This window comes from Lynx canadensis, chromosome C1 (genome assembly GCF_007474595.2).
Source record: "Lynx canadensis isolate LIC74 chromosome C1, mLynCan4.pri.v2, whole genome shotgun sequence".
Lineage (NCBI taxonomy): Eukaryota > Metazoa > Chordata > Mammalia > Carnivora > Felidae > Lynx > Lynx canadensis.
In genome coordinates, this window is record NC_044310.1 from 82,931,211 (window position 1) to 82,951,731 (window position 20,521).

Here is a 20,521-nt window from a genome sequence, read left to right on the forward strand (position 1 = left end):
GACGCGGGGCTCCAACTCACAGACCACGAGATGGTGACCTGAGTCGAAGTCGGACGTTTAACCGACTGAGCCACCCAGGCGCCCCTACCCAATGCTTTTTAAGTTATAGTTTGCCTCTCTCTTCTCCCAACCCCCATGTAGCAAACCATAAAACAGATTCTTAAGTATAGAAAACAAACTGAGCATTGCTGGAGGGAAGGTGGGTGGGGGATGGGCTAAATGGGTGATGGGGATTAAGGAGGGCACTTGTGATGAGCACTGGGTGTTGTATGCAAGTGAAGAATCACTAAATTCTACACCTGAAACTAATATTACACTGTATTTTAACTAACGAGAATTTAAATAACTTAAAAAAGAAAAAAAAATAAATTACTTAATATACTCTATTCATATTTAGTCATTTAATAATAATTATGTGTCAAAACCAGTAACCTTTTTCTTAACATTGAAAAAAATCTTATACTTGTTTCTCTATTTTGAAAAGAAGAAATGCGATCTCCACAACAGCTTTTTCATCCAAACTGTTTAAATTTCAACACAATTCTTACCCCTGGGTGAGAAATGTCTCAAGCAATATTCTCTCACAGAATATGAAATTATAAACAACTTCTAAGGGGATGAAGGAAGAAATGAAATATGGAGGGGAAATATGACAATGACAAATATAATACCAGTAAGTAATTTAACCTTATTGTAAATCATTTCTCTTTCCCATCTTAAGAAAAATAAAAATAAAAAAAGATTTTTCTAAAGTCTCCTGAAAGATAGAGGAAGATATTGGCAAGATTCGTCTGTAAACATAGCACAGATATCCATTAAAAGTATTACCTCTGTGGTCCAATGACAAACACCCATTTCCACTAAAACTTGATGAAAGTTGATATGATGGAAGATTTCAAAATTAAATGACTACTATTATTTCTTCTATTTGCCAGCCAAAATAATGGTTCTTAAAATGGGGAAAAAAAACTATAGGGCTAAAAGTTAGGAAATGTATTAAATTAAACTAATTTTCATAGGAAGCTCTTTGGAAAATACTAAGACTGAACTTAAAACATCAAGAACATTTTTTAAAAAGGGCTCAGAATATCCCATATGGAATCTCACTTAATATTAAAAAAAAAACTTCTTTGTATACTAGAAGATAATTATTTATTTATAATTCACAGATTTATTAAACATCAATTGATTACATTTTTGAAATGAAGGCAATTCCTTACATAGCCCCTTAAAGTATAAAACTTTGCAAAGGAGTTAAAATAACAGACCATGCAACACATCACACTATTTTCAAATCAGTATCAGACATCATGTATGTACTTCAGTAGATACCATGATTCTTCCATATTTATAAGAATAATTAACAAAGTCAGGTATCACAATGTATATTTTTATAAGTACCATATTGTGGTAAACTAGTGCTAAAATGAAGAGTGACATTATACTGTTTCATAATGTAGATGGTTCTTCAGTGGTTAGTCCACATTTTAACTCTAAACCATAATTATAATGAATTAATGCTAATTGATTCAGTGCCATTGATACCGAGACCTCATGTTGGTTGCACATTGGTGATTTTACAATTGCAATTGGTGAGTTTTCTCTAATTTATGCTTATTTACTTGAATGAGTAATCTAGGAAGTGTCACTTACTCAATTTCAAAGAACAGCCCAGAAATTGGGAAATAAGGACACCTCAGTAAATGTTGTATAGTCATCTTTGTAAAGAAAACTGGAAGAACTTCACAGTATTTTTTAGTATTAATTTATCAGAGATAACAAATTCATAATATATTTACCAATAATTTTTTGAAATTTAATTGATTTATGTCAAGTCTGCTCTTAACCAGAGGTTAATAAACTATGACCCATGGGATAAATCCACCTGGTTGCCTGTTTCTATAACAGTTTATTAGAACATAGCCATACCAATGAAGCCACACATATTTGTTCACAAAATGTCTATGTGGCTGCTTTTGCACTACATCAGCATAATTAAATAACTATAACGGAGACTGCAGGAACCAGAAAGCTGAAAGTATTTATTGTCTGGACTTTACATAAAAGTTTGCCCATTTCTGCCTTAGACTATCAAATTGCCATGCTTTGTCTTTGTCAAATGAAGCAACAAATTCAGAAAAAGTAAATCTTACTTACTAGCTATCTTCACCAGTTATCAAAATAGGACACTTTTTTCCCCCAAATAAACACAAACCCTCCCAATGGATGTAACTCAGTGTATATCATAATAACCTGTAGAAATACTAGATAAGAAAAGGTATTAATTTTCTGTTAAATGTAATGTGATGATATATGAGAAATGAGAAGTAGTATAACTAAACTACAATGTGTACCTTCCAGAAGACTATTACAGAAAAAGAAACAGAATCAGTTATTATTTTATAGTATATGTATAATAAAACCAAACTAATTAGAATGGGCAATAACAAAATATGCCAATGAACAATAATGTATTATCTATAAACCTATTCTATTATTCTTCTTAAGTTGTAGAAAATGACAAGCATAATTACAAAATATGTATTCAAAACATGTAAACCACTAATTTTCCACTTGTAAAAGCCTGATTCAAAAAGCAATTTACTTTATGGTTTACTTAAGCTTTGCAACTACATTAAAATATGATAGTATATACACAACAGCTTGTTAACAAGATTATCATAACATTAAAATCATAATGTGGCACTTCAATTATGGATACTTAAAATTAAAGCTAATCCTCACAGTACCAATTTTTATCTCCTAAATAATTTTAGCTATTAGCTGCTCATTCAAAGTCTGTATCTAAAATGATAAGCATTCTAGAGTAAGACTTAGCTCTGCACTTTTCTTTCGTAGCAAAACAAAAGCTGTATCCCTTCCTTTCTAGTCTTTAATATACAATCTTAAACTACTAACGGGAAAATACAATTTTTTTTTATTTTTTAAGTTTATTTATTTATTTTGAGAGCAAGTGAGGGAGCACGAGTGTGGGAGAGACAAGAGAGAGGGAGAGAGAATTTCAAGCAGGCTTCTCACTGACACAGAGCAGGGCTCAAACCCACAAACCATGAGATCATGACCCAAGCCAAAATAAAAAGTCAGACGCTTAACTGACTGAGCCACCCAGGTGCCCCAAAATCTAATTATTTTTTATCATGGTTAAATTCTATTATGTATATTGCTGCTAATTTGTTGTTTTAAATATAAACATCCAATATACCAATGATTCATATTTTCTTTTCTAGTTTTATCATTCTAAAGTTACCGAGTAGTCATAAAATGGTAATTATAATTTTATTTTCTTCTACAAATACTCCTTTTAAATAGTGTCTAGCACATAGTAGGCACCAAGTTGAATGAACACATGCTTAGATTAAGGTATAGGCTAACGCATTTTATACATATATAATTTAATTAACCTATGCCTGATTTCATTTGCTGCTGTTTTAAAAAATTTATCATTAAAGATAATTCAGTGTGGTCACCAAATCCATATGTTAGGTGATCAAATGCAGGAACCTACTGTGGGCATAGTAGAATATGTACCTCTTTATAATAGAAATGACAAAGACAAGGTACTCTCCTCTGCATAGAAGAAAAGAGGATACTCTTATAATTTGCTGACTTGGGGGGTAATTTTTAGAGAGATACCTGCTGATCATTTTAGTGAAAGACAACTTGGAGAAATGTAATTATGAAGGATCAAGACATTTGATTAAAATGAAAAGTTAACACATTGCCTCTGAACCCAATATCGCAGGTCAAACTTTTCATATAGTTAAAAAACAAACACAGATACACACATATACATGGGCATTTATGATTATAAAAATAATGTGTTTATTTTTGAAAACTTTGAAAGCAAAAAAAAGTTACAAATGTTAAATCATCTGTAATTGTTGATATCATTATATACCATTCCCAAAAATTTTTAAAAATTGTATTTACTTTCCATACTATTTAATAATCTGATGATTTTACTAGAAGTATCTTGTTAATGCTTTCTCATTTTATCTTTTATTTTACTACAATGCAATTTCAATTTTTTTCATGCCTTACATTCATCTTTTAAATTACTCAAACTCACTATTCATAAATATTTAGGTTGCCTTCTTATCCCCTTTCCCTTTTTTTACTATTATAAAAAAAATTCATTGAACCTTCTTGTACATAAATCTTTGTAATCCTAATAGATATGTCTAAAAAGCATAGAGATCTCCAAATTCAAAATGCTGTCACACTGCAAGATTTCCTTGACTGGGATGGGAAGATTTAGACAGAAATAGAGATATAGAAAGTATACATTTACATATACAAACATACACATTTACACATATTTAATATATACATACACACAAAAACTTACCTACAAAAATGATTAAATAGAATAATACTATCTTACCTTCAAGTCTTATTCAGATAGACAAAACTACTCATAGAGACGATTTTTTATTCCAGTTCATGTAGAAGTACCACTTAAAGAAATAGTGTAGTTTAACCATTATGCTCAGCACAAGATGCAAATTAATATAACTAAAACATTAATATAACAATAAGCAGCTAAAACAATATCTAGGTACCAGGAGTAACATAACCCTTAGATCAGTTGGTAAACAGTCCCTTTTACCACTGGATATTAACAGAGAAGTGAAATTAAAGATGAACTTTCTAGACTAATACATCTAGAAGAGGAAAACTGGAAAAGACCTCTTTTAAATGTCTCTGAATCTCTTCTTAGACCTGAGTATTTAATGAAAAATTTAGATTGTTATTTATATATATACCTTCTACCTATCAAAGTCTAATGATTCTAAAGTAAAAACACAAACACATTAAAACAATATTAACCTTTTGACTTAAGTAATACTTAGAATGTATTTATACCTCTTAAAACTATTTTCCAAGTTCATATAGTTATATTTTGTTTAACTCTGTATAAATGGCTGTGCTTATGGCACACCTATAATTACAATTACACACACCAGAAAAAAAGCCAGAAACATAAAGTGTGCAACTCAATATCACCATCTAGTGACAGAATTCCCAACACGTGATGAAGCCAAGCAAAAATGAAAAAGAAATTTCATGTTTGTCCTGGAAGTTCATCTCCATAACAATAATCTAAATATAACAGGTGTCACTGAATAGGTTTGGCTCTGCAAATAAAATACTAACCTCTAATTAGCAATGTTTGTATTCCAAATATGTAATTTATATTTTCACCATAGAAGTATAACCACCAATCTGACCAATCTATATTTTTGTGTATTGTCATTTTCTAAAACCTTCAGACCACATTGTTACTTTTTCTTCTTAATGAACTATATGTACCCATTTCTTTTTCACAATTTGACACTCCCTTTTCTCAAGTTATTCAATTCAAATATCTTCCAATTTCACATATCTATTCAACATGTCCCACTACTGCCTCTGGAACTGAAAGGGGGATAGAGAGACACAATGTTAAAAAGGTTCCACTTTTCCCCTTGATGTTTAGAATTTATTACAGGGTCTAAGACAGGTGCAAAATATGATAATACAGAAATCAAATCACTTTGGCATGATAAGAAGGTTGAATTGGCAGCGATAAGGAGAAAATATGATGAAAAGAAGTTGTGAATTTTACCTCTAAACTCACTATTATCATACTATAGACAGAGATTTAACCTAGAGATGCATTTTTCCTGTCTTTAAAATGTTTTTTTCTTATGTCATCATTTTTAGAAATCCTGTACAATATCTCCACATAGCCATAGAACTACAATGAGCTCTGTATAAGTGAGAGACAAGAAATATTCACTCTGGTATTTTACATTCTAAGGCTACACTATAGTTTTCCAGTCAATTCCATTATGTATGACATATGTAAATTCTTTGAAATAATCACTGAAACACCATTAAATGCAAATAACATATACAAACATTATAATACTTTGTATCATCCTTTTATTGTTTCATAAATTACAAAGCTTTCTCTCCTACATTATTGTTGTTCATCATATCAATCCTATTAAGTTTTTAATCCTATTTTACAAAAAAATAAGACAAAAAAAGATTAATTTACCTAAAATCACAGTTGGAGTCTAAAATCTGATTTTTACCACTTATCCTAGTATTCATATCATATTTTATTCTTTCCATTTTTCCATTTCTTACTTCATTATTTTTTGAATCATTCATGATGTGCTCCTATTATAGAAAATTTTGAACAGAAAATTATAAGCCTGAAAAAAGTATCTGTTCGCCTAACACCTAAATATAATAGCTATTTTAGTATATTTTAATCTCATCTTCTTTCTCTGCATTCTTTATATTCAGTGGAGATAATGTTCTACATGCAATTTTGTTTCCTGGTATTTTTCAGTGAACATTTCAACACGAGGATTCTTGTGTCACTAAAAACACTGTGGTGAAGATCATTTTAGTATCCAGATAGGGTTAAAGATGCCACAATTCACCATTACATGTGTATATAACATCACATATGTTACATAAATATATGTTTTATAAATATATTTAAGTTTATATATCTATATAAAATCATATATGTGTATATAAATATACATCAAATGCATTATATATATAATATTCATTTCCTTACTTGTTTCCTTAACAGTAGACGATCGAGTTCTATTCAGTTTGTTTACTGTTATATTCTAATAGTTTGAGAAACACATTGAGATTGCCCATAATTTCTAAGTCTTCTGAAATACATTTATTTCAGGAAGTTAAATTAATATGTAAAAGGTATGTTTGCTTTAAAGCTTTTCATACTTATTGGAGTGATCCTTTCCTTAAATGCAGCAGTCACTTCCACCCCTATTGAGCTCTGGGAGTGAGAAATGGCTGTCTTGCCATTCCATTGCTAACACTCAAAAATTTCCTTCCTGCTGAACTGCAGTAATATCAGTAATCAAGAAATTAATACATTTTTAAATGTAACTTAAATTTTGTTGGCCATTATAGTTGAATATTTTCAAAGATTTCTTAATCATACTTTGCCAATTATCCATTGAGCTCCTAATCTTTCTGAATCTCTTAAACACACAGCAATGTAATACGCTGATGTTGTCTTTTAATTTCATGATTTCTTTCCACGAACAGAAGCTTTTTTAATGCAGGCAAAGCTTTGTGATTTCTTCTTCTACTCTTTAGCTTATCATCTCTTTCCCTGTACAAACCTCAAAATAAATAAATAAATAAATAAATAAATAAACAAACAAATAAATAAATAAATAAAACTGTTGCTTCCCATAATGTAGTGGACATTGGCTATTTCATTTATTTCATTTAGTTCTTTGATATACATGAAACATCCTTCAGCACCTGTGTAAATATAAAGTGATTTTTTTTTCCAAATAACTAAATGGCTGCCTCTTATACCACTTATTGTGTGATTCAACATGTCCTGGATGATTTGGGGTACCTTATAATATAATAAATTCATAGGATTGTCATAGGATCTACTATCAATACAACCACTAATTAGTTATGGGTAATACATAGAAATGCTAATAAATTTCCATTTTTATCTTAAATCTGACCACATTACTAAATTATTTTATTAATTCCTAGCGTGGTTTTGTTGTTAATTCTCTTGAGCTTTTTACATATAAGTCATGCCTTTAGACAGTAATAGTCATTTACCTCCTCCATATCAAGTCATATTTGTTCATTTTGGTGTTACATCCATTACTGTTATGAAACTAACTTTTACTCTTCATTTTTTGAGAGAGCAGCATGTGATGTATATGTGATGTGTGAGCCTGGTTTAGCTTTACCCTAGCCACTCCATTTGATGAAAATTCCATTCATGAGAGACAGACAAATGTCACGTTAGCAACTCAAACATATACCTGTAGGGTGATGCTGCCCAAAGAATAGCCTGTAACTACATACAACCATTTACATTTAGATTAATGAAAGTTAAATACAATTAAATATTCAGCTCTTCAGTTACAAGAGCCATAATTCAGGTGCTTAGTATCCACATGTGGCCACTGGCAATCATACTAAACAACACAAACATAGAACATTTCTACTAGAGAGTTTTACTGCAGTTCACAGAAAGTTCTACTGGGCAGCACTTCTCTAGATATCTCCAGGAGCCACAGAACACTGGCCAGGAATGCCGCCCACCCTTCTCTTCTCAGGCACACCACTTTACAGTTCCAACTTACTCTGCTGGAGAAAGTTATTTATAATTTTTAAATCTCAAAATATGTTTCTTTGTGACACACATTTTCCTAAGCCCAATATTTTTTCTTAGGCATCTGGTTAGACTCTCCTCCTTTCTGATTTGGTGCACTATTCTTAGAAATCACATCCTTTCCAATGGCTACAAGTATCAAAATACTTAACAAGTCCAAATGTGCACATCAACCCCCAGTATTTTCCTGAGTTGTAGAATTATATTTTCCTTCTGCTTATTGCAAATTTATACGAGTTTGCCACAGCTATCTCAAATTAATCTGAAAACGAAAATATTCTTCCTTAACCCTTTTTTTCTCTCCCTATCCCAATTAATATATATCCAAATATTCAAAATAAAAACATTTGACTTAACTTTAATAAACCTCCTTATTACTTTTATCTTTACCAACAATTCAACAGATAATTATTGAGTACCTACTATATGATAATAGTATGGTAAGACTAAGAATACACAAGAAGGCAAAAGAGAAATCCTAGTTTCATGGAAGTTACTATCTAGTAGGACACACAAATAAATTATAATTTATTCAAAAAGGATAAGAATAATTTAAAACAGAGCAGCACAGATTAAATCAAGGTTATGATTTATTGAGGCTAAGCCACAAAGTCTTATCAGATCTACATTTTAAATACTTTCATATTTCCCAAACACACTCCCCTCTGTTGGGCCTTTATCTTAGTGATGTCACTGATTTCTCTAGCTCTCTCATCCCCTCGACTGCCCCTCTATTTTCTGCCAAAACAAAATTTTAAATCTTTTTTTCCCCTTTCTTGGTATTAGCTAAAACCTGATCAAATACCTGATTTACTTAGCCTGTACATCCCAGATTAGTTCGTAGCTCCTTGTGTTTTTAACATAGCTGGCTACAGGTCCTCACATCTGGGGTAGGAAGGATGTATGGGAGGAGTCTAAAATGATTTATGAGCTGGGAACACATGACAAAAGAATGTGTTCAAGACTACATGGCAAAGACCAGCCATGAAGAGGGATTGGATGAGATGACAGAGAATTGAGCAAGGACAGAATCCTCTTTCCTATTCTAAGAACTTTAATAAGCCAAGTTGGAGGTATATCCAACTTGGTGACAGCACCCAAACACAGCACTCACAAAATGTCAATCTTCAGATTCCATCCATTTCTGCTCCAGCTTCTCCAGGCTAGACACGCTCAGAATGAGAGCACCACTGCGGGTGTCCAGGGTCACCTGAGGACTGCTGTGGAGGTTAAGCCACTGAGAGAAAAGAATGTTCCCACAGCTGAGCTAGGCCATGTCCAAGGACCAAGAGAAAAGCTACCATGGAATACTGCATCTATCCCTATATTGTATCTTCTTCCCCTCTAACAATTCTACAAAATTCTAATTTTTACATTTAATCCTATCATCCCTTCCTTAAAAATAATGACTTCCTGAAATAATTTACACTCTTTATCATGGCAAGCTAGACTCTATCTAACTAGCCTCCAGAATATGGTAACAAACACATTTCCAGCCAGCCTCTTAAGGCCAGTCCCTATGGACACCAAAGTTTTCAGCAAATTATTCATACCTGTCTCCCACTGCCCCTTCTCACACTCTGAGATTCTGAAATGCTTACATCATCCTTGCCAACTTCATACTGCTTCATTTCCACCCAAGGATTCTTGACGTGGAAGGAGAGATGTTACTGACTCAAAAATTCTGTCTATGTGAGTTTTGTGGGAAAACATATTCAAAAAAAGCTTGAAAAAATTTGCTTTACATCAGACTACTTACTGTTCCTGAAATACATCTTGCACTTCCATGACTTTGCTCAATTCTATTCCCTCTACCTGCAAAACTGGCCCTCTTTCAAGGCCTAAATCAAATATCTTACCCTCCCATAGTTTCTTTTGATCGAGACACCCTTCATGTAAGGCAAACATTGATCACAGATTAAAGAACAATTAATTTTTGCCCCTCCATGTTTCTCCTCTTATTCTTAGTAACATAGCATCACAACTTTTTTCCCATGCTTCTATAATCTCACATATAAAAGAATGAGCTACTGCTACATTTCCTAAAGGCAAAAAACAACAGCAAACACAAAAGTGGTGGGCCCACAGTGTACTAAATTGCTGAATGCTTTGGTTACTAAATTATTTAATTGTGTTTAGTGAATCCAAACATTATGAATACGTGTGTGCGTGTGCATGTGTAAAATATGCAGCTTATGTAAACAAAGTACATTAAACAGCCATATAATTAAAAGCTGATTTAAATTATCTAGAATACTGCTTTATCTGATAGCATGAGTGATTGAGAGGTTATTCTAACCAGGTAATACTTGTTTTTCTTATTAGTTCATCTCTACTTTTTAAAAGCAGAATATCCTAGTATTTTCTAAAAAGTAAGTATTACAAAATTTGGCAGAATAATCTCTTCATACACAGTTCTCCCATAATTCAGTTTGATTTTCCTTGATGACAAATTTTCTATACTAATTACATGTCCTTTCCTTGTTCATTATATTTCCCTCAGTCACATCCATTTTCATTCACATTGCCCCTTTGTAATTCTTTCTATGTTTTAGGCCTTCAGTTCTTTTATTCAAAGCTTCAGAGCTGGCATTCTCTTTGTCTTCCTGTGTGTCTATGTGTTTACTTCAAACTGAGTAGATATAAAAATACAGAGAATAACTGTAGCTTTCTAAATACATATTGGTGTACACACTTAATATATTCAAATTTATTATCATTAGCATGTGCAAAAACAATGCCTTCAACTTATAAATGTGGTAGTTTTAGACACAAGATAAAGACTGTATTGAAAATAGGAGTTCATTCATAATTTCTGCATTGGCTTTTTCCACAATATGTTTTATACCTTCTTTTTAATTTATTACTATTTTTCAAAAACTAACTTTCTGTGAATGTCTGATTGCATTTTATAGGTGCAAATTCTCTATTGTATATTCAGTTCTATTTTCCCTCTTTTTTTTTATTAGTGAAGACATTAACAATAAAATAGGCTCACTTGCTCCAGCTGGTAATTTCTCAGTACTAGTAATATATTATTCCTCTTTTTGTGACATCATAATCATCTATACAGAAGTACCATGTATCTTTGTGTAGAAGCTACTGTTTCCATTAAATTTAATTACCTCCCCCTGTGGTTTTAAATAGAAGTGGCTTCAAAATGAGGGCAGCTTCTATTAAATTTAATTACTTTCCCCTGCTGCTTGCATGGTAAAAGGAAGGTTACTAAATGAGAGCAGCTTCTAAACTAAAGTATATGGTAACTGTGTGCTAGCAATAACAAAATTGTACCCACGTTCCCTTCTAGAAAGCCTCATAGGTTTATCTTTTCTCTTATTTTAAATTATTTTTAGCCTTACGATCCTGAAAAAAAAAATGAGAACTGCATTTTAAAAATCAATTGTAGTTTCATAGGCTAAATAAAGGTAAATATACTACTTCTGTACGAATATATTGGAAATTATCCAACTCAAATGGGGAGATGAAGCTCAGAACTTTTAAAATTAATTTCATTTATTGTTTTCTAGCCCTAAGGATGATGAGTTTTATGCCTTACACATTCTTAATGTCTACTAAAATACGGATTTAAAGACTGATTCTTAAAAGTTATTAAAAAGGTATCAAGTCTGGCGGAGATTTCAGAGAAATATTTAGAAACAGAAATGTCAAAAGTGAAAAAAGCAAAAAAAAAACAAAAAACAAAAACAAAAATCAGGCTCATTATAGACTACTGTATTTGAAAAAAAGTGAATCTATATGCTTTAAAATAGTGTGTAAATCAGTTTAAAAATACTATGATATAATCCTATAAAATCTAATAGAATATGAAATTTTAAGTACCTCTTTTTAAATTAAATATTAATTAGGAGAAAATACTACTCAGTTTAACCACCATTGTTCTGTTTATTTTTTATATTCAGGCAGAATTTAGATGAACAATATTTCCATTCAATCACACAGTTTAGTATAAATATAAAACAAGACACCCCTTAAGCATTTTAAGTAACAAATTAAACATTTACATTTTTTACTGTGCACTGAGGCTTAACATTTATGCAGCTTCAAAACCAAAGTACAGCCTCAAGGGAAGTCTCTCCACTGACAAATTAATACCTTAGAGAACAGAGCTGAATGGTGGCAATGAACTCATTTGTTCCCCCAATAATGAAGAATGACTTTTTCTTTACCACATCTGTGACTGTTGCTATGGTGACCCAGACTTACCTCATTGCTTCTCGGAGAGCTCCTCGCTCACCAAGAGTCGTGTGCTTGATGTCATCAAAATTATTCTCCAGCTTCTCGCATTTCTGCAACATTTTTAAAAATGTATTAATCCTCCAACATCCTGAGATAAAATTGTATCTATGCAATTATGTAAAAATATAATTGATTATATTGATTATGGACTCATGAAAAATATGCACACAACTTTAATTGGGTAGGATTCATTAAAATTGACAGTGTGAATTCAACAGTAACAAAATAAAAATGTCATGATACAGCTATCACAGAAGTCTTTTTACCAATTTTTCAAAATGGAGTAAACAGACTAAATCAATTTTATATAAACATAGCACAACTTTTAGAGCTTTGAGGTTTGAAAATTACTTCACTAAAATAATCTCAAATATATCAAAACCAATTTGAATTCAAAAGAGAAAGTCAATAAAAGTAAGTTTGAAATTATAATAAACTGTATAGGATAAATATCTAGTTCTAAAAATATTAACAATTACTTACATGGAAAGATACAGCCCAGCATAAGATAATTATACAACTTCCAACATTTTGGAAACAAAATTTTAGAATAAGATCTTTAAATAACAATTGTGTATATATTTATAAATAGATGTATACATATAGATATGTTTAAAATAAATAAGTCCAATTCTTAAAATTAAGTGACATTATATCATGTTCTTAGCATTACTGAATTGCTTTTTCTAAGTTTTTATTTTTTTAATTATAATTCTGAATATATTTTTAAATGTAAAATTAACTTAATCTTACATGAGACTAATAAGTTTTGAGAAGATTTATGCAGTACAGAATTAAATTTTTGACTAAAAACATATCCATGAATCTTTTGTCATATCAGATTTTATATATAAGTTAGGTAATAAAATAATTAGATTTAGCATTTTAGTTAATCTAACAAACGAAAACTAAATAACAATGTGTTCTTTCCATTTTAAATTATACATACATATACTATTTTTACCTTGATTTAAGTCAGCAAAATTAGGGCAAAGATCGTTTTAACAGATAGTTATATGCTTTTATAGTGAAAATCTTGAAAATTATGTATACATATGTACTGTGTATATATATACACACAATACATATACATATATACCTAATACATATCCATATATACTGTATATACTATACATATACATATATAAATATATTTTATATATATAAACATATACATATTTATATATATATATATATACACACTATTTCTACCTTGATTTTTTTTAAGTCAGCAAAATTAGGGCAAAGATCCTTTTAACAGATAGTTAGTTATATGTTTTTATAGTGAAAATTTTGAAAATTATGAAATATATCTAAAACAATTTGAATTCTGAATAACAGTCCTTTTTTGGATATATAAATTGCAAATATCATCTCCTGCTCTATGTCTTGTCTCTTCATTTTTTAGTAGTGTCTTTTCATGAAGAAAATTTCTTATTTGTAATGAGGCTCAATTTATTATTTTTTATGGTTAATAGTTATTGCCTTTTGTGTCCTCTTTCAGAAATCTTTGGCTTCCTCAAGGTTATGAATATATATTCCTATATTTTTTCAGTAAACTTTATTATTCTGCATTGTACATTTAGATGTTCAATCTTTTGGGATTGACATTTGCATAAGATGTGAGATAGGAAATCACATGATATAAGTAATTAATTAAATCAATAGTAATTATTGAAAGGACCATCATTTCCCCACTATAGTTAATCTTTTCCATAAAGTAAATCACAGTATATATTTGGTCTGTTTCTGGAGTCCATTATGACCCACTACTCAATTTCCTATACTTGTGCCAGTTTCACATTATTTTAATTACTTACACCTATAATAAATAAAAAACTCCAGAGATTAATATAAAAAGGACAAAAAGCTCAATGAAAATAAGCAAAAAACTTATACAAACACTGTATAAAAGAGAATATCCAAAACTGCTAATTAAAAAAACAATATGCTGAATATTAGTACTCGTGAGAAAGATGCAAATACCATTACACACTGTGAAAATGCCTACAACGTAGATTATATAGAGCACTTTTTCAGTATAAAAAGCAACTGAAGCACTGCTGATGGAACTAAATTGTTACAATCACTTTGTAAAGCTTTTTGAAGTACTTCCATAAGCTGAAATCATGCCTAAGAATACACCCAGAACAAATTTATAATAGGTTCGCCTAAATCCATGTACAAAAATGTTAATAGCACCATTATTCAAGATAGCCCAAAACCAGAAATAAGTCAAATGTCCATCAAGGTAGAATACATAAATAGGCCATTATATACAATGGAAAACTACACAGCAATAAGAATGAACAAACTACATGGGGCACGTGGGTGACTTGGTCAGTTAAACCTCTGATTTAGGCGCAAGTCATGATCTCAGAGTTCTTAAGTTCAAGCTGCACGTTGGGCTCTGTGCTGAGAGCTCAGAGCCTGGAGCCTGCTTCAGATTCTGTGTCTCCCTCTCTCTCTTCCTCTCTCCCCCTCTCAAAAATAAATAAAGGTTTTAAATTTTTTTTAAAAAAGAATGAACTATAGCTACATGCAGTGACATGGATACATTTCATAGATACAATATTGAGCAAAGATGTGACACACAAAAGAACAAATAGCAAAATTATTTCACTTATGTAAAGTTCAAAAATAATTAACCTACAGGTGCCTGGGTGGCTCAGTCAGTTAAGCATCTGATTTTGGCTCAGGTCATGATCTTGTGGATTGTGAGTTCAAGCCCCACATTGGGCTCTGTGCTGATAGGTTGGAGCCTGGAGCCTGCTTCAGATTCTGTGTCTCCCTCTCTGCCCCTCCCCCATTCATGCTCTGTCTCTCAAAAATAAACAAAATTTTAAAGAAATTTAAAAATTAAAACGGGGCGCCTGGGTGGCGCAGTCGGTTGAGCGTCCGACTTCAGCCAGGTCACGATCTCGCGGTCCGGGAGTTCGAGCCCCGCGTCAGGCTCTGGGCTGATGGCTCGGAGCCTGGAGCCTGTTTCCGATTCTGTGTCTCCCTCTCTCTCTGCCCCTCCCCCATTCATGCTCTGTCTCTCTCTGTCTCAAAAATAAATAAACGTTAAAAAAAAAAATTAAAAAAAAAAAAATTAAAAAATAGGCAAAGCTACAGTGAATAATCCAAAAATGAAAACCATCCATTTACATAGCAAAAAATAAAAATATTCCTGAATAAATTTAACAAAAGTAGCATATGATTTGTGCACTGGAAAGCACACCTCAAGATAAAAATTAAAAAAGACAAAAATAAATAGAATCCCATGTTCATGGATTAGAAGACTTAATAGTGTTAAGATGGTATTACTCCCTAAGTTGATCTAAAGATTCTATGCAATTCCTGTCAAAATCCCAGCTGACATTTTTTTTCGCCGATTTTGACAAGCTGATTTTCAAATTCATACGATAACAAAAGGGACAAGGGTAGTCAAAACATTCTTAAAAACAGAAGTGAAAAATTGAAGGACTCATACTTCCTGATTTCAAAACTGACACTAAAAGTAAAGTAATCAAGACACTGTGGTACTGGTGTAAGAACAGAAACACAGAGCAACATACATCCACAAAAATATTTGTATACAAATGTTCATAGCAACATTATTCATAACATACAAAAAGCAGAAAAAATTCAAGTCAAAAAGTCAATAAAATCATAAATGTAGCATATTGATACAACAGAATATTATTTGGCTGTAAAGAGAGAAGTTCTGATACATGCTACAATATAAATGAATCTTAAAAAAATTATGCTAAGTGAAAAAGCCAAATAGAAAAGGCCATGTTGTATATGCAATTCCATTTTTATAAAATGTCCAGTACAGCAAATCCACAGAGACAGTAAGGAGATCAGAGGTTGCCAAAGACTGGAAAGAGTGGGGGAATGAGTGATGATGGTAATGGGGTTTCTTCTGGGGGAGATGGAAGTGTTCCGAAAGAGTGGTGATACATGCACAACTCTGTGAATATACTAAAAACTACTGAATTATACACTTCAAAAACAGTAAACTTTATGGCCTGTGAATATTATCTCAATAAAGCTCTTATTTTAAAAACATGTAAAACTAATCAAGATGTTAGAAGCTGGTGTATAGTACTACAGGAGACAAAAGAGGGTCTTCTAGGGAACTGTTTAATTCATTTTGTGAAAATTATGGAATTGCATATTTAAGATCTATTTTTCCATTGTATAATTATAGTGCAATAAAAGTTTTTAGTAGAGAGTCTGAATTCTGGTTAAGAAATCATAATGCCTCTGTGTGTGTGTGTGTGTGTGTGTGTGTGTGTGTGTGTGTGTTTGTCTCTCTCTCTCTCTCTCAAAATAAATTAATTAATTAAAAAAAAAAGGGAGGGTGCTTGGATGGCTCAGTCATTAAGTACCCCGACTCTTGATTTTGGCTTAGGTCATGATCTTATTTGTGAGATCGAGCCCTGTGTCAGGCTCTATGCTGATATTAAGGAGTCTGCCTGGGATTCTCTTTCTCCCTCTCCCTGCCCCTCCCTTGCTCGCACTTTCTCTGTTTCAAAATAAACAAACCTTTAAAAATAAAACTTTAAAAATGATAAAGAAAACAAATCATAATGCAATCACATAACACTACAGTTAAAATTTAAAAAGGCATATACAAAAGTTCAAAGTATCTACCAGTAAATATTAGCTACCAACTAATAATCATGAAATAACATTTTATAATTTATTAAAATTCTGTATGAAAAAGCCAATCCTGTAATGAAGTCTAACATCCTTATTGAAATGAAATAGTAACTCAGATTATAATAAAATGTTGAATAAAATAAAATTCAAAAAAATGTTAAATAAATGTTCTTTTATGTTACAGTTTTCAGTATTTTCCAAAGTTTGTTATGGGTTTATATTTCTTTTGACTTAAAAATAATTAATTAAAAAAGACACTTTTAAAGTTTTGGAAATATTTTTATATTTTATTTTGAATATGCTGGGGTTTTTTAATGTTTGTTTGTTTACTTATTTATTTATTTTAGAACAGATCATGAGCAGAGAGAGGGGCAAGAGAGAGAGAATCCCAAGCAGGCTCCCGCCCTGTCAGCACAAAGCCAGATGCAGGGCTCAAACCCACCCATGAGTTTATAACCTGAGTCAAAATTGAGTCAGTCACTTAATCAACTGAGCCACCCAGGCACCCCAAATATGCCATTTTCTTAATAGAATACAATAAAATAAGTGCTAGGAATAAAAGAAATTTAAATATAAAACAGGATTTTTTCAATACTTCTTAAATTTTTCTATTACTTATGACTGAATTAAGATTTTTCCTCCTAAAATTGTTTGCCAGTAAGCTCATGAAACTTTTCACATTTCAAATTATCCAGAAAATTTCCAATCATCTTTATTTTTTTTATTTAAATTTTATTTTTTTTAATTTACATCCAAATTAGTTAGCATATAGTGCAACAATGATTTCAGGAGTAGATTCCTTAATACCCCTTACTCGTTTAGCCCATCCCCCCTCCCAGAATCCCTCCAGTAACCCTCTGTTTGTTCTCCATATTTAAGAATCTCTTATGTTTTGTCCCCCTCCCTGTTTTTATATTATTTTTGCTTCCCTTCCCTTGTGTTCATCTGTCTGTGTCTTAAATTCCTCATGTGAGTGAAGTCATATGATATTTGTCTTTCTCTAATCTTGCTTAGCATAATACTCTCTAGTTCCATCCTTGTAGTTGTAAATGGCAAGATTTCATTCTTTTGATTGTGGAGTAATACTCCATTGTATATAGATACCACATCTTCTTTATCCATTCATCTATTGATGGACATTTGGGCTCTTTCCATACTTTGGCTATTGTTGATAGTGCTGCTATAAACATTGGGGGTGCATGTGTCTCTTCAAAACACCATACCTGTATCCCTTGGATAAACACCTAGTAGTGCCACTGTGGAAAGAATATCCAATGGAATAAAGGCAGTCTCTTCGGAAAGTGGTGCTGGGAAAACTGGACAGTTTTCTTTACTTTTGCATATCCAAGGAGAAGTATAACAATGTACACAAAGTAATAAAAAAATAAAGCCATGTGGTAAATTCAATTATATCCATTTGCTACATTCAACCTATAACAGCTTAATGTTAACAACTGCTACTCAAATAATGCCTTTTGGGGCAAATGAATACCTAAAAAGATCCAAACAAAACTACTAGGTATATGATCTTTGGAATATACCATTTTTAACCTTAATATAATTAAACTTAATAATATGTGACTAGTATCTATCCATAATTCTAAACACATCTCACAATACAATTTTTAAAATTGGATAATATTCCCATGCATCCATGTGCTACTATTTATTTAGCCAATTTCTTTTTGGTTTGCTAATGATATTATTAAGCATAGGATAGAAATGGATGGTTGAAAATTAATTAAAAGCTTAAAAATTATTTTAAAAAGAAAAATAAATGTTCATTTATAGAGATTATTCTGATGTATCTCAAATTGTTTTCACCTAAAATGCATTCAAAGTATGCGACTACCGTATTCTATGGTAAAATCACTACTCAAATTCAAGGTTTCTGATTCTAATTTCATTCATTTTTTCCCCCATGTTAACCATTAATAGAAAACAATGTATATTTTCTCTTTGGCCATATAATTTTACTTACTTTCCTCTGCAACTAGATTTGCTATCAACCCAACTCCATCAATATAGATGAATATAGATGAATATAGATGAATCACTACTAAGAGTTATGTTTAAATCTTAAAATGGAAGAAAGTTTCGTAAACTTTTTCTTTCAAACTTTACTTGATTCTTGATATGAAAAATAGCACTCATCTTTTAATTCGATGCTTCTCCACAGATGGTTTATAAATCAGATGTGGGAATAGATATTTCTATTTAATTGCTATGGGCATATTTGTGAAATCTCTAATTTTAAATATATACACATATACATATATACACATACATATATACATGTTTTTACTAAATGGAGTCATTTCATAGAAATAAATCTGTCCCTTGACAAGATAATTTTGTTTTTTTATGGGTGAAAATCTTCAAAACTTTGCATTTACTGACAGGGATTAACAAAATCAAACACTACATCTGAATCTCTTTATTTAACAACAAATGTTTTGAATAGGGTACTATCTTTAAGGCCCACAATGCTATAGGAAATGTGAGATTTAATTGTTAAAATCCATGAAAGAGCCTGATAATTGCACTACTGTAATTAAGACAGAATTTTAAGATCTCAGTTTAGCCATTTAAAGTCACTCCCTAGACTAGAACAATAATGCTCATGGCAAAAGAAAGTCACAGATAACAAATATTTAAGGCAGCCTGTACAACAGTGTGATAGTAGCTTAGACTCAAAAGCAAACACAAAAGCCTCTTGTTATCCCAATATCCATGTCTGAAGTACCTTGGGAACAGGTGTATAATACAATACAATTTAAAAAAAATAGCTTCTTACTATTTCTTATGATTTATAAATCCCTCCCCAAAAAAGTTAATCTGATCAATTTTTGGAAAAGGTTATTTTACAGTAAAATCCATGTGTAGACAGCCTTCTAAAAACAGAATTCTTATGGAAAGTTTTCTTTTTCAAGTTTATATTTTTAAAAATATGTGTTTTCAAAATCTCCCCACAGGTCCAGATATTACAACAAATGCATTGCCTCCTTTTCTATTTATTTTTGAGAGACAAAGAGACAGAGCAAGGGAAGGGCAGAGAGAGAGGGGGACACGGAATCCAAGGCAGGCTTCAGGCTCCCAGCTATCAGCACAGAGACCTACACGGGCTTGAACTGACGAACTGTGAGGTCATGACCTGAGCCGAAGTTGGACACTCAACCGATTGAGCCACCCAGGTGCCCCCTCTCATTGAAATTTTAAACTTTATCTTGGACTCCACAGTTGCAAAAGAACAAGTTCATGAAAGACATTAAAAAAGAAACAAAATTACTGGATTTTGAATTCTTAAGCGTTCATCCCCAGCATAAGCCATAGAGTTGAAAGACCACTTGACTAGTTTTTCTGCCACGGGAATAGGAGATGAAAACATTCTCATGAAAG

General features: G+C 31.6%; 1 protein-coding gene across 1 annotated transcript in view; it reads right to left on the reverse strand.

Annotated features, from left to right (window-relative positions):
• DPYD (dihydropyrimidine dehydrogenase) overlaps window positions 1–20,521 on the reverse strand; it is an 863,978-nt gene that overhangs the window by 732,706 nt on the left and 110,751 nt on the right. Inside the window, 1 exon segment of the mRNA XM_030327163.1 lies at window positions 12,437–12,519. Coding sequence (XP_030183023.1) covers window positions 12,437–12,519 — 83 coding nt within the window.